Source organism: Tursiops truncatus, chromosome 9, assembly GCF_011762595.2.
Source record: "Tursiops truncatus isolate mTurTru1 chromosome 9, mTurTru1.mat.Y, whole genome shotgun sequence".
NCBI classification, from domain to species: Eukaryota; Metazoa; Chordata; class Mammalia; order Artiodactyla; family Delphinidae; genus Tursiops; species Tursiops truncatus.
In genome coordinates this window covers 16,336,826-16,350,362 of record NC_047042.1, presented here as the reverse complement: position 1 = coordinate 16,350,362, position 13,537 = coordinate 16,336,826, and the positions used below count along the sequence as shown (strand labels likewise).

Below are 13,537 nucleotides of genomic sequence, written 5' to 3'. Positions count from 1 at the left end.
TTTCTGGGCATTAATTTTGTATCCTGCTACTTTACCAAATTCATTGATTAGCTCTAGAAGTTTTCTGGTAGCCTCTTTAGGATTCTCTGTGTATAGTATCATGTCACCTGCAAACAGTGACAGCTTTACTTCTTCTTTTCCAATTTGGATTCCTTTTATTTCTTTTTCATCTCTGATTGCTGTGGCTAAAGCTTCCAAAACTATGTCGAATAATAATGGTGAGAGTGGACAACTTTGTCTTGTTCCTGATCTTAGAGGAAATGCTTTCAGTTTTTTACCATTGAGAACGATGTTGGCTGTGGGTTTGTCATATATGGCCTTTATTGTGTTGAGGTAAGTTCCCTCTAAGCCACTTTCTGGAGGGTTTTTATCATAAATGGGTGTTGAATTTTGTCGAAAGCTTTTTCTGCATCTATTGAGATGATCATGTGGTTTTCCTCCTTCAATTTGTTAATATGTTTTATCACATTGATTGATTTGCATATATTGAAGAATCCTTGCATTCCTGGGATAAGCTGCACTTGATCATGGTGTGTGATCTTTTTGACGTGCTGTTGGATTCTGTTTGCTAGTATTTTGTTGAGGATTTTTGCATCTATGTTCATCAGTGATATTGGCCTGTAGTTTTCTTCCTTTGTGACATCTTTGTCTGGTTTTGGTATCAGGGTGATGGTGGCCTCGTAGAATGAGTTTGGGAGTGTTCCTCCCTCTGCTATATTTTGGAAGAGTTTGAGAAGGATAGGTGTTAGCTCTTCTGTAAATGTTTGATAGAATTTGCCTGTGAAGCCGTCTGGTCCTGGGCTTTTGTTTGTTGGAAGATTTTTAATCACAGTCTCAATTTCAGTGCTTCTGATTGGTCTGTTTATATTTTCTATTTCTTCCTGATTCAGTCTCGGAAGGTTGTGCATTTCTAAGAATTTGTCCATTTCTTCCAGGTTGTCCATTTTATTGGCATATAGTTGCTTGCAGTAATCTCTCGGGATCCTTTGTATTTCTGCAGTGTCAGCTGTTACTTCTCCTTTTTGATTTCTAATTCTATTGATTTGAGTCTTCTCCCTTTTTTTTAAAGATGAGTCTGACTAATGGTTTATCAATTTTGTTTATCTTCTCAAAGAACCAGCTTTTAGTTTTATTGATCTTTGCTATCGTTTCCTTTATTTCTTTTACATTTACTTCTGATCTGATCTTTATGATTTCTTTCCTTCTGCTAACTTTGGGGGGTTTGTTCGTCTTTCTCTACTTGCTTTAGGTGTAAGTTTAGGTTGTTTATTTGAGATGTTTCTTGAGGTAGGATTGTATTGCTATAAACTTCCCTCTTAGAACTGCTTTTGCTGCATCCCATAGGTTTTGGGTCATCGTGTTTTCATTGTTATTTGTTTCTAGGTATTTTTTGATTTCTTCAGTGATCTCTTGGTTATTAAGTAGTATATTGTTTAGCCTCCATGTGTTTGTACTTTTTACAGATTTTTTTCATGTAATTGACATCTCTAGTCTCATAGCATTGTGGTCGGGAAAGATACTTTATACGGTTTCAATTTTCTTAAATTTACCAAGGATTGATTTGTGACCCAAGATATGATCTGTCCTAGAGAATGTTCCGTAAGCACTTGAATAGAAAATATATTCTGTTGTTTTTGGATGGAATGTCCTATAAATGTCATTTAAGTCCATCTTGTCTAATGTGTCATTTAAAGCTTGTGTTTCCTTATTTATTTTCATTTTGTATGATCTGTTCATTGGTGAAAGTGGGGTGTTAAAGTCCCCTACTATGATTGTTTTACTGTCGATTTCCCCTTTTATGGCTGTTAGCTTTTGCCTTATGTATTGAGGTGCTCCTATGTTGGGTGCATAAATATTTGTAATTGTTATATCTTCTTCTTGGATTGATCCCTTGATCATTATGTAGTGTCCTTCTTTGTCTCTTGTAATAGTCTTTAAAGTCTATTTTGTCTGATATGAGAATTGCTCGTCCAGCTTTCTTTTGATTTACACTTTCATGGAATATCTCTTCCGTCCCCTCACTTTCAGTCTGTATGTGTCCCTAGGTCTGCCGTGGGTCTCTTGTAGACAGCATATATACAGGTCTTGTTTTTCTATGCATTCAGCCAGTCTGTGTCTTTTGGTTGGAGCATTTAATCCATTTACATTTAAGGTAGTTATCGATATGTATGTTCCTATTACCATTTTCTTAATTGTTTTGGGTTTGTTATTGTAGGTCTTTTCCTTCTCTTGTGTTTCCTGCCTAGAGAAGTTCCTTTAGCACTTGTTGTAAAGCTGGTTTGGTGGTGCTGAAATCTCAGCTTTTGCTTGTCTGCACAGGTTTTAATTTCTCTGTCGAATCTGAATGAGATCCTTGCTGGGTAGAGTAATCTTGGTTGTAGGTTTTTCCCTTTCGTCACTTTAAATATGTCCTGTCACTCCCTTCTGGCTTGCAGAGTTTGTGCTGAAAGATCAGCTGTTAACCTTATGGGGATCCCATTGTATGTTATTTGTTGTTTTTCCCTTGCTGCTTTTAATATTTTTTCTTTGTATTTAATTTTTGGCAGTTTGATTAATATGTGTCTTGGCGTGTTCATCCTTGGATTTATCCTGTATGGGACTCTCTGTGCTTCCTGGACTTGATTGACTATTTCCTTTCCCATATTCGGGAAGTTTTCAAGTATAATCTCTTCTAATATTTTCTCAGTCCCTTTGTTTTTGTCTTCTTTTTCTGGGACCCCTATAATTCGAACGTTGGTGCATTTAATGTTGTCCCAGACGTCTCTGAGACTGTCCTCAATATTTTTCATTCTTTTTTCTTCATTCTGCTCTGTGGTAGTTATTTGCACTATTTTATCTTTCAGGTCACTTATCCGTTCTTCTGCCTCAGTTATTCTGCTGTTGATCCCTCCTAGAGAATTTTTAATTTCATTTATTGTGTTGTTCATCATTGCTTGTTTGCTCTTTAGTTCTTCTAGGTCCTTGTTAAACGTTTCTTGTATTTTCTCCATTCTATTTCCAAGATTTTGGATCATCTTTACTATCATTACTCTGAGTTCTTTTTCAGGTAGACTGTCTATTTCCTCTTCATTTGTTTGGTCTGGTGGGTTTTTACTTTGCTCCTTCATCTGCTGCGTTTTTCTCTTTCTTCTCATTTTGCTTAACTTACTGTGTTTGAGGTCTCCTTTTCGCAGGCTGCACGTTCGTAGTTCCTGTTGTTTTTGGTGTCTGCTCCCAGTGGCTAAGGTTGGTTCAGTGGGTTGTGTAGTCTTCCTGGTGGAGGGGAGTGGTCCCTTTCTTCTGGTGGATGAGGCTGGATCTTGTCTTTCTGGTGGGCAGGACCACGTCTGGTGGTGTGTTTTGGGGTGTCTGTGACCTTATTATGATTTTAGGCAGCCTCTCTGCTAATGGGTGGGGTTGTTTTCCTGTCTTGCTCGTTGTTTGGCATAGGGTGTCCAGTACTGCATCTTGCTGGTTGTTGAGTGGAGCTGGGTCTTAATGTTGAGATGGAGATCTCTGGGAGAGCTTTTGCCATTTGATATTACGTGGAGCTGGGAGGTCTATGGTGGACCAATGCCCTGAACTCGGCTCTCCCATCTCAGAGGCACAGGCCTGACACCCAGCCGGAGCACTAAGACCCTGTCAGCCACACGGCTCAGAAGAAAAGGGAGAAATAAAGAAAGGGATAAAGAAAAAATAATAATAAAATAAAGTTATTAAAGTAAAAAGTAAAAACAAATATTAAGAATAAAAAAATTAAAAAGTAATAAAGAAAAGAAAAAGGAAAGAAAGCAACCAAACCAAAAAAAAAATCTACCAATGAAAAAAAAAATCTACCAATGATAACAAGCCCTAAATAAAAACTATACCAAAAAAAAAAAAAGGGACAGCCAGAACCCTAGGAGAAAGGGTAAAAGCAAAGCTATACAGACAAAATCACACAAAGAAGCATACACATACATGCTCACAAAAGGAGAAAAAGGGAAAAAATATATATACCTATATATTATAAAAAAAAAGGAAAGAGAACAACCAAATCAATAAACAACTCTACCAGTGATAATAAACTCTAAATACTAAACTGCGATAAACGTAAAACCAGAAGCAAATTAGATGCAGAAAGCAAACCCCACGTCTACAGTTGCTCCCAAAGTCCACCTCCTCAATTTGGGATGATTCGTTGTCTATTCATGTATTCCACAGATGCAGGGTACATCAAGTTGATTGTGGAGCTTTAATCCGCTGCTTCTGAGGCTGCTGGGAGAGATTTCCCTTTCTCTTCTTTGTTCGCACAGCTCCTGGGGTTCAGCTTTGGATTTGGCCCCTCCTCTGCGTGTAGGTCGCCGGAGGGCGTCTGCTCCCGCTCAGACAGGATGGGGTTAAAGGAGCAGCTGATTCGGTGGCTCTGGCTCACTCAGGCCGGGGGGAGGGAGGGGTATGGAGCGCACGGCGAGGCGGCGGCAGAGGCCGGCGTGACGTTGCACCAGCCTGAGGCGCACCATGCGTTCTCCCGGGGAAGTTGTCCCTGGATCCCGGGACCCTGGCAGTGGCAGGCTGCACAGGCTCCTGGAAGGGGGGTGTGTATAGTGACCTGTGCTCACAGACAGGCTTCTTGGTGGCGGCAGCAGGAGCCTTAGCGTCTCATGCCCATCTCTGGGGTCCACGCTTTTAGCCCCGGCTCACGCCCGTGTCTGGGGCTCGTTCAGGCGGTGCTCTGAATCCCCTCTCCTCACACACCCTGAAACAATGGTCTCTTGCCTCTTTGGCAGCTCTAGACTTTTCCCCGGACTCCCTCCTGGCTAGCCATGGCGCACTAGCCCCCTTAATAAGGCTGTGTTCATGCCATCAACCCCAGTCCTCTCCCTGGGTCTGACCAAAGCCCGAGCCTCAGCTCCCAGCCCCGCCCGGCCCAGCGGGTGAGCAGACAAGCCTCTCGGGCTGGTGAGTGCCGGTCGGCACCAATCCTCTGTGTGGGAATCTCTCCGCTTTACCCTCCGCACCCGTTGCTGTGCTCTCCTCCGTAGCTCCGAAGCTTCCCCCCACCCACCCCCCCGTCTCTGCCAGTGAAGGGGCTTCTTAGCGTGTGGAAACCTTTCCTCCTTCACAGCTCCCTCCCACTGGTGCAGGTCCCGTCCCTATTCTTTTGTCTCTGTTTTTTCTGTTTTCTTTTGCCCGACCCAGGTACCAGGGGGAGTTTCTTGCCTTTGGGCAAGTCTGAGGTCTTCTGCCAGCGTTCAGTAGGGGTTCTGTAGGAGTTGTTCCACATGTAGATGTATTTCTGATGTATTTGTGGGGAGGAAGGTGATCTGCACGTCTTACTCCTCTGCCATCTTGAAGGTCTCTCAAGAGTAATTATTTTAGAAGGCAAATAAACAAGTAAATCAATCAATCCTCCCACACTTCCCACATACATACAGATTAGCGCAGTCAGAGATTGGGACGACATAGAGACAAATTAGAGAACAAGGCTGAGGGTCTACGATATAAATTGAAAAACCGCAAAGTATAGAGCACTTTTGAAATGATTTTTTCAGATTACTTTGAAATAATTACAGGTTCACAGGAAGCTGCAAAAAGTCCCACGAACTCTTCACCCAGTTTCTCCCAGTGCATCTTGCATCGCTAGTGCAATATCAAACCTAGGAACGTGACATTGGCACAACCTACAGGACTTAATTCATTAGTTTTACATGCAATTTGAGCACGTTTTGAAAGCAAAATTACATGGCTGTCGATAGACCTATTATGATTTAAGATACTTGAAAATTTAACATGAAGCTCTTATGAAAACCTGATATAAAGGTAAGGGAAAGGAGATATGTATACTATACTTAGAATTTATTAAAGGTATCTTTAGATACTAGTTGTCTTTTAAGCATTTGTAAACATACACGTCTGCACTATAGTATAATATAATCGAGACTCAACATTCCTTGTGATATAATCTGATACCATATTTCTTGAATTGTACTAAAGAGTTTTGAAATACCTCAGTTTCTCCAGAATCACTTTGAGAGGCTTAGGGAGGTCAGTATCTGCGATCTTCTGTAATTATACTACTGTACTTAGTTCAGAAGGCATCCTTGGAAGTCAAGGCAGTTTGTTTAAAATCCAAAACGAGAATATGGCTATGTGTAGTTAGAAATGGCAACACTTCCTTTTAGAAATCTTTTTGGGGCCTTGAGGTGGCTTGTCGGTAAACTGGCATCTAGAGCTTGGTCCCCAGCCAGATGCAGGACAAACATCTGGGCCCACACATACTGCTCCCTAAGCAGTCTGCTTGCTTCCTTCTGTTTGGGAGTCGCTGGCTTATCTTGGGTCGCCATGCTGATGCTTGTAGATTAGGACCCACAGAGTGGCACATTTTAGCATGGGAGCAGCTGACAGAGGCAATGCTGCTGGGAAACGGTGCTAGCATTTCTAACTATGTATGTGCTTTATCCCGGCTGCAGTTCAGGCAAAATTCTTACCTCAGTGTTGTTGGCCATATTTTCTTGGCTAGTTTTAGCAGAAATACCGTGCTAGATAGTATATCATTTCAGATAATTTTTTACAAACGAAGTTGTTACAATGTAATTGTCGATCTTAACGTCTCAACTTAGAAGGGGACATAGCCTGCTCCTGTGGGGTTTCACCTTGCAGGCAAATCATGGTGGGATTGATTTCAGGGGTGTGACGGGCGCCAGGATTGCCATCAGCTAAACTTGCATTTTCACCCTCAGTTTTTGTTTTATTCTGATAGGGAGACTTGGCTGATTCTTTTTTCATTGTAGAATCTGGAGAAGTGAAAATTACCATGAAAAGGAAGGTAAGTCCTAAAAATCCATGAAATATGAGCAAGAAACATAATAGATTTTCCTTCTGATGTTTAGACTAAGGTTAACTTTTACTTTTCTTAAGCTGAGTCAAAGTTAATACTTTCCATCACCTTGTCAGGGTAAGTCAGAGGCGGAGGAGAACGGTGCAGTAGAAATCGCTCGGTGCTCTCGGGGACAGTACTTTGGAGAACTTGCTCTGGTAACTAACAAGCCCCGAGCTGCTTCCGCACACGCCATCGGGACCGTCAAATGTTTAGGTAGGACTCACGCAGCCCTGGGCATGCTTACCCTGGTTGAAATCATTCTGTCTGCATTGTACGTATTCATGTTGTACAGATTATCTTACTGGGTTCACAAGTTTTATGGTCCCCACAAAATACAACAAGTTTAGGATTCATTGCATTATAAAGTCGATTTGTAGAAGCCAACATTTTTCCTTTAAAATTTTTCACACACTTATAATTTTGTGTTCTTTTTTATAGGCATGAAATAACATTTTAATATGTCGTTAAAATAAGAATCCTGAGTACCAAGTTTTATATCGAATTTTTTAAATAAACAACATACACTGTGTTCCTCAAAAAAGGAAGGCTCAAACAGCATTTTTATAAGGTACACTAAGCTTTGAAGGGCAAGCTGGAATGTCTGTAAGAATACTTACTCGTCTTGTACTAGGAATCAAAGGTTCAAGCTTGTCGGAGCACAATAAAATCTTGTTCAGCTGTTTATTACTTCTGTGTACCACACAGCAGCTCAGCAGAAATGCCATCTTCAGCTGGAAGACATCTATATATAGCTGAGATTTTATATATGAGACATAACTTAGTTTAATAATGAAAAATATAGTTCAGGAGATATCAGTACAGGTGACATTTTCTCTCTTTTTTAAAAGATTTATTTTTATTATTTATTTATTTTTATTTGTTTTTGGCTGTGTCGGGTCTTAGTTGTGGTGCATGGGTTCTTCGTTGCGGCACGCGGGATCTTTCGTTGCGACGCTCAGGCGTCTCTCTAGTTGTGGTGTGTGGGTTTTCTCTTCTCTGGTTGTGGTGCATGGGTTCCAGAGCGTGTGGGCTCTGTAGTTTGCAGCACGGGGGCTCTAGTTGAGGCGCGTGAGCTCAGTAGCTGTGGCGTGCGGGCTTAGTTGCCCCGTGGCTTGTGGGATCTTAGGTCCCTGACCAGGGATGGAACCTGCATTCCCTTTATTGTAAGGCGGATTCTTTACCACTGAACCACCAGGGAAGTCCCTAGGTGACATTTTCTTCAAGGAAATGATTCAGAAGTAATTAGCCACTCTGTGCTCTTCATCCACAGTTCAGTAGCATAAATTTAGCTTCGATGTTCTTAAGATTTGCAAATATCCTCAGAATTTTCTTAGAGAATTGACTTTTTCAAAGGTTTTAAATAATATAATATTAATCAAGGGTTATAGTTGGATGAAAAAGAAGACAATTAGAAGCTGACAGGTAATTTCCCTGAGTAGAGGTATTAGACAGTAGGAGTAAAGGCGATATGAGTGAAATCCCATTAATTTTTTTCTATAATAAATTATTATATTCACATTAAATTTGAGAAATACAGAAAAGGTAGGAAAAAGTAAGAGTCACCCAATACCGCCACCACCCAGCAATTTCCACGTCCTATTATAATTCCTTCTCATCTTTTTTATTTGTATGGGTTTTCTGTTTTAAAACAGTTTTTTGTAAACTGCTTTTTTCATCCGTTATAGCTTAGGCATTTTCTCATATTTATTACATCAAACTGTAACATTAGGTAAATATACACATTATGAATTATTTAATCATTCCCCACTGTTAAATAATTTGGGGAGTTTTGGCTCCATTTTGGGGGGTCGGGGAGAGCTTTTTTGTGTGGGTGTATGCAGAGACTACTTTTCCACATATAGGACTTTTCCTGAGAAATGCTTTTTGGAAGTGGGTTTTCGATAAATATTGCCAGATCACTTTTATTTGTACTTATTTACATGTACCAGCAGTACAACAATGTTTGTTCACTCTATTGTCAACATTGCCTTTTTTACTTCTGCCAATTTGAGAGGCAAAAAATAAAGTACTTTAATTTGTATTTGTATGATAGTATGATCATATTTTCACGTGTATATTATAAATTCAGTTTTAGAAAATGCTCGAGATAGGCAAGCTAAGCGACATAGAGCACATACTTACACAGTGGCTAAAATCATTATTTTGGCTGCCATTTTGAACTGACCATAGTGTAAAAGAATAAAAATCATAAAAGGTAACATTTGGATTCTTCACAACATAGCATCGTAAACCCTGAGAAGGGAAAACGAGATAGAAAGCACTCCCTTGCTGCCCTTGAGTTCATATTACTAAGGTGGTGACATCAAAACTAGTTTATTTTTAAAATTCCAAGGTCTTGACATAAGAGTCCCTCATTCTTTTAACCTGGATCAGGAACCACCAATAGGACATCATATTGCCAAGGGACACTGGCTGCTTCCTTTCCGAAGTGGAATGTTTTTATCTTTATGCCTTCTTCTTGTATCTGGTATTTATCTAAAAATGCCATTGCGTCATTGACATATGCGGAATAGATGCCATAAATGACTTAGAAATTCTGCAGATTTGCAAAGAATGTTATTTTTCTTTTATTCTCCCCTCTTCTTAGCCATGGATGTGCAAGCATTTGAAAGGCTTTTGGGACCTTGCATGGAGATTATGAAAAGGAACATCGCTACCTATGAAGAACAATTAGTTGCCCTGTTTGGAACAAACATGGATATTGTTGAACCCACTGCATGAAGCAAAAGTATGGAGCAAGAAGACCTATAGTGACAAAATTACACAGTAGTGGTTAGTCCACTGAGAATGTGTTTGTGTAGATGCCAAGCATTTTCTGTGATTTCAGGTTTTTTCCTTTTTTTACATTTACAGTGTATCAGTAAACAGAGTAGTGATTCAATAGTCAATAGGCTTTAACATCACTTTCTAAAAGAGTAGATCAAAACAATATCGACATACTGATAAAATGACTTTCTACTCCACAAAATTATGATTTGACTGAAAGGTTTATTCAGATGATTATAATATACTGAAAGTATCTGTGTTTAAGAAGATAATTAAAGGATGTTGTCATAGGCAATGTGTGTTCATTTTGACTCACTCAGATTGATATGTTATGACTACGCCCATGTAAGAGGGAACTTGGCAGTGAATCATGCTATACAGCATGGCATCACATTCTTTTTACAACTCACTATATATAGTACGTACAATTTAGTAATGTTTGTTTTCGAGTTTTTCTGGCTTGGTAAGTTATGTACTGGCCTTGGCCTATTGGTGAAATGGTATAAAACATCATATGCAATTTTAAGACCTTTTCTATTTTTGCAATAAAGTACCTTTTGACTTCTTTGGCATAATGTCAGTAACCTACATATTCCAGTGGTTTTAAGGACAGGCAGTTTAATCATTACAATAATAGGGAAGACTCTTTTTAGGTGAAAGGTCATTATTTTTCTCATAAAGCATCTATCTATGCTTCCTTTTTCCATTTTGCAGTTCTCTGTATTTGTTATCTTTAAAAATTTGAGTTTGACATTTAATGTCACAATTTTTTTTTTTTTTTTTTTGCGGTATGCGGGCCTCTCACTGTTGTGGCCTCTCCCGTTGCGGAGCACAGGCTCCGGACGCGCAGGCTCAGCGGCCATGGCTCACGGGCCCAGCCGCTCCGCGGCATGTGGGATCTTCCCGGACCGGGGCACGAACCCGTGTCCCCTGCATCGGCAGGCAGACTCTCAACCACTGCACCACCAGGGAATCCCTGTCACAAATATTTTTAAATGCTCTTTAAACTTATGTGTTGTCTTCTGAAAGCCTAAGATCTTATATATGCTAAAAAAAACAGTCTCCTATACCAAAAATATTTGGGGTCCTTATCAACATGCGCTTAAGATAGCTCTGTGTTCTTCACTAGATGTACATAATACAATCCTTTTCAGACATCTGCTCCCAGGGGTTTCCTCCAAGGTGGGAGAAATAAATTTTTATAAGTAAAACATATATAAACATAAAAGGAATTTCTGTCCATTCCATATATACCATTAGGCCTTGCCACTTGCTTTAATGTAGACTCTCAAAAGTGCAGAATGAACTCAACTGAATAGATTTTTGTTGACAATTGACATGATTATTCTGCTACATAAAATGAATTTAATTATGTTCAACCAAAGGAATATATTCTTACATGATTTCTAGGCCTACATGACCCCAACGTCTAGAGAGATTAATTCTAACCAGTTGTTCCCTTTTAAATGAGCAATTTCATTTTGGGAAACATGTTTCAAAGAAATATATACATGGGTAAAAAGATTCTGTGGCTAGTGTGGTCTTACTAGAGAATGTTTATGGTCTTGCTTGTATAATGAAAACGTGGTTAAAATATGTTAATCAGATATGTATATATAAGAAGTATGTAAAGTATACCTTCAGCCACATTTTAGAACAGTTTTAACAATTTTGCAAACTTTCCCGCAGGAAGAGAGCTTACTACATGAAGAGGGAGGACTTGTTTTCTATTTCAGATTTTAAAAGCCATGTCTGCTAAACAAAAAACACAAAGAACCCCAAATTCCTCGTTCATCATTCTGTATTCTCAATTTTATTCACTTTTTCAGGTTACCTGTTTTGTTGCATAAGCTGATTGTTAACTACAAATGCCTGTTTAATAAAGAACTCTGACCAAGGCTGTAAATGCCAGTTACATTATTTTCAGTATTGTTGGTTATATTTAAAATTTCCTTATAATAAAGCACACTTTTATAATAAAGTGTTTTCAATGAGTTTTTTTTTTCCACTTGTTTCTTTAATGTGACTTCCATAGTGCACATTGTACTATGTGAAAAGCATGACAGAGATAGGGCATATGTGAAAGGTAAGCCCTGAGCATCATGCAGCAAGGAGGTATGGTTCTGTAGGGCAATAGGTTTTTAAAAATCTTAACTATTGGTCATATGTGATTTAAATAGTTGTGGTATGTTACAGACGAATTCGGCCATTTAGAATAACCAAGTAAATCTAGCACACTAGGGAATTTATGTGTTAAAGTAATTAAAACACCGCAAGTTTGAGTTGTGAATGCCATTATTTAATCACAGACCAAGAGTCCTTACTATTTGGAAATTCTCTGTTGATGTTTCATTCAAGGATGCATTATGTTGCTAAGAATTATGGGAGGACACTCTTTTAACACAAAGGTGCTTCCCTTTATGTAGAGAGAGAGAGAGAGTGTGCGTGTGCGCGTGCGTGTGTGTCCTGCCTTTCGATATGAACTAGGGTTTGGTGCATATACTTTATTTTTTAATTTTTTTAAACATCTTTATTGGAGTATAATTGCTTTACAATGGTGTGTTAGTTTCTGCTTTATAACAAAGTGAATCAGCTACACATATACATATATCCCCATATCTCTTCCCTCTTGCGTCTCCCTCCCAGCCTCCCTATCCCACCCCTCTAAGTGGTCACAAAGCACCGAGCTGATCTCCCTGTGCTATGCGGCTGCTTCCCACTAGCTATCTATTTGACATTTGGTAGTATATGTCTTGGTGCATATACTTTAACATAAATACTACTTGTGACGCATGCTGTGTGAATGTGTTTTTGGTTCATTCTTTAAACCCTGGCTAGCAGACTATTTAAAATGCTGCAAGCGAAACATACGGCATGAAGCAAGGAATTTTGGATTTTACTGAAATATGTAGGATTAAGTGCTAAGTCCTTTTCCTTTCTAAAGCATCTTTAAAATATGGATATAATTTTTCCTAATTTTTTTCAAGGAATGTTATATTTGTGACAAGGACTAGATGGCCTTTGGCATTCTTAAAGAATATGAATAATGTATAAGCCTAGCGTGGTAAGTAATACATCTGGATAAGCTGTATTATCAAGCTTAAACAACTGAAAAAGGGATTCTCCTATCTAAATAAAATGTTAATGCCTAAGAGAGAAATAGAACTATTAATACATAAGGCAGAAACAGGATTATTAATATATAAGGGAGAAATAGAATGATAAGGAATGCTGCCTTCTAAAATAAAAGTGTGAGGTACAGCCTCATGTTGAATATCAGAAAGAATTTTGATGAGAAGAAATTGGAGGAAAAAAAGAGAAAGAAAGAAGGAAATTGGAGAAAGAGTTGAGACCTTACCTCTTCCACGATACTTTTCAAGGCAGCAAAACTGGTTGAGCAACTGAAACTATACAGTTGTTAGTCTTTATGAGTATTTAAAAAAAAAACACCTTGAAAATAAAATGAATAATGGAAATGTTAGCAATAAGGTAAACCAGGTGTTTGTGGAGGACTTGTGTGCCCAACAATAATTACGAGAGGTTAACAATCCCATTTGTATAAGTGAGAAAAATCAGTGATTCCATCCAAGTCATTTACTTTGTGCATCCATGGCAGAACTCACGGGCAATCGAGATCTCTTGCTTCCTCCTGCAATTCTTGGTCTGTCACTTCAACAGAAAAAAAACCCCACACAGCCTAAAAGTTGTGAGATATTAATATATTTATTTGGGGACCTTACTGAGCGCTACAGCCCAGGCAACAGCCTCTCAGATAGCTCTGAGGGACTGTTCCAAAGAGGTAAGGGAGGGGCCAGGATATATAGGAGTTTTTGCTGAAAAAACAAAAATGTAGTCAGACATCAAAAGATTACTGCTAATCACACACACAAAAAAAGATCTCAGTGATTT

The 13,537-nt window shown here is 39.0% G+C and overlaps 1 protein-coding gene across 4 annotated transcripts in view; it reads left to right on the top strand.

Moving 5' to 3' along the window:
- The window catches only part of PRKAR2B (protein kinase cAMP-dependent type II regulatory subunit beta), a 110,544-nt gene extending 98,935 nt beyond the window's left edge, over positions 1–11,609 (top strand). For 2 of the 4 annotated variants that reach the window (XM_073809576.1, XM_019940604.3), the window contains 3 exons: positions 6,722–6,787; positions 6,916–7,054; positions 9,450–11,609. In XM_073809576.1, coding sequence (XP_073665677.1) covers positions 6,722–6,787; positions 6,916–7,054; positions 9,450–9,583 — 339 coding nt within the window. In that variant the 3' untranslated portion in view covers positions 9,584–11,609. The remainder of the gene's footprint in view (positions 1–6,721; positions 6,788–6,915; positions 7,055–9,449) is intronic. The other 2 variants (XM_033862894.2, XM_073809577.1) reach the window with 2 other exon arrangements.
- Positions 11,610–13,537: the final 1,928 nt, after the last annotated feature.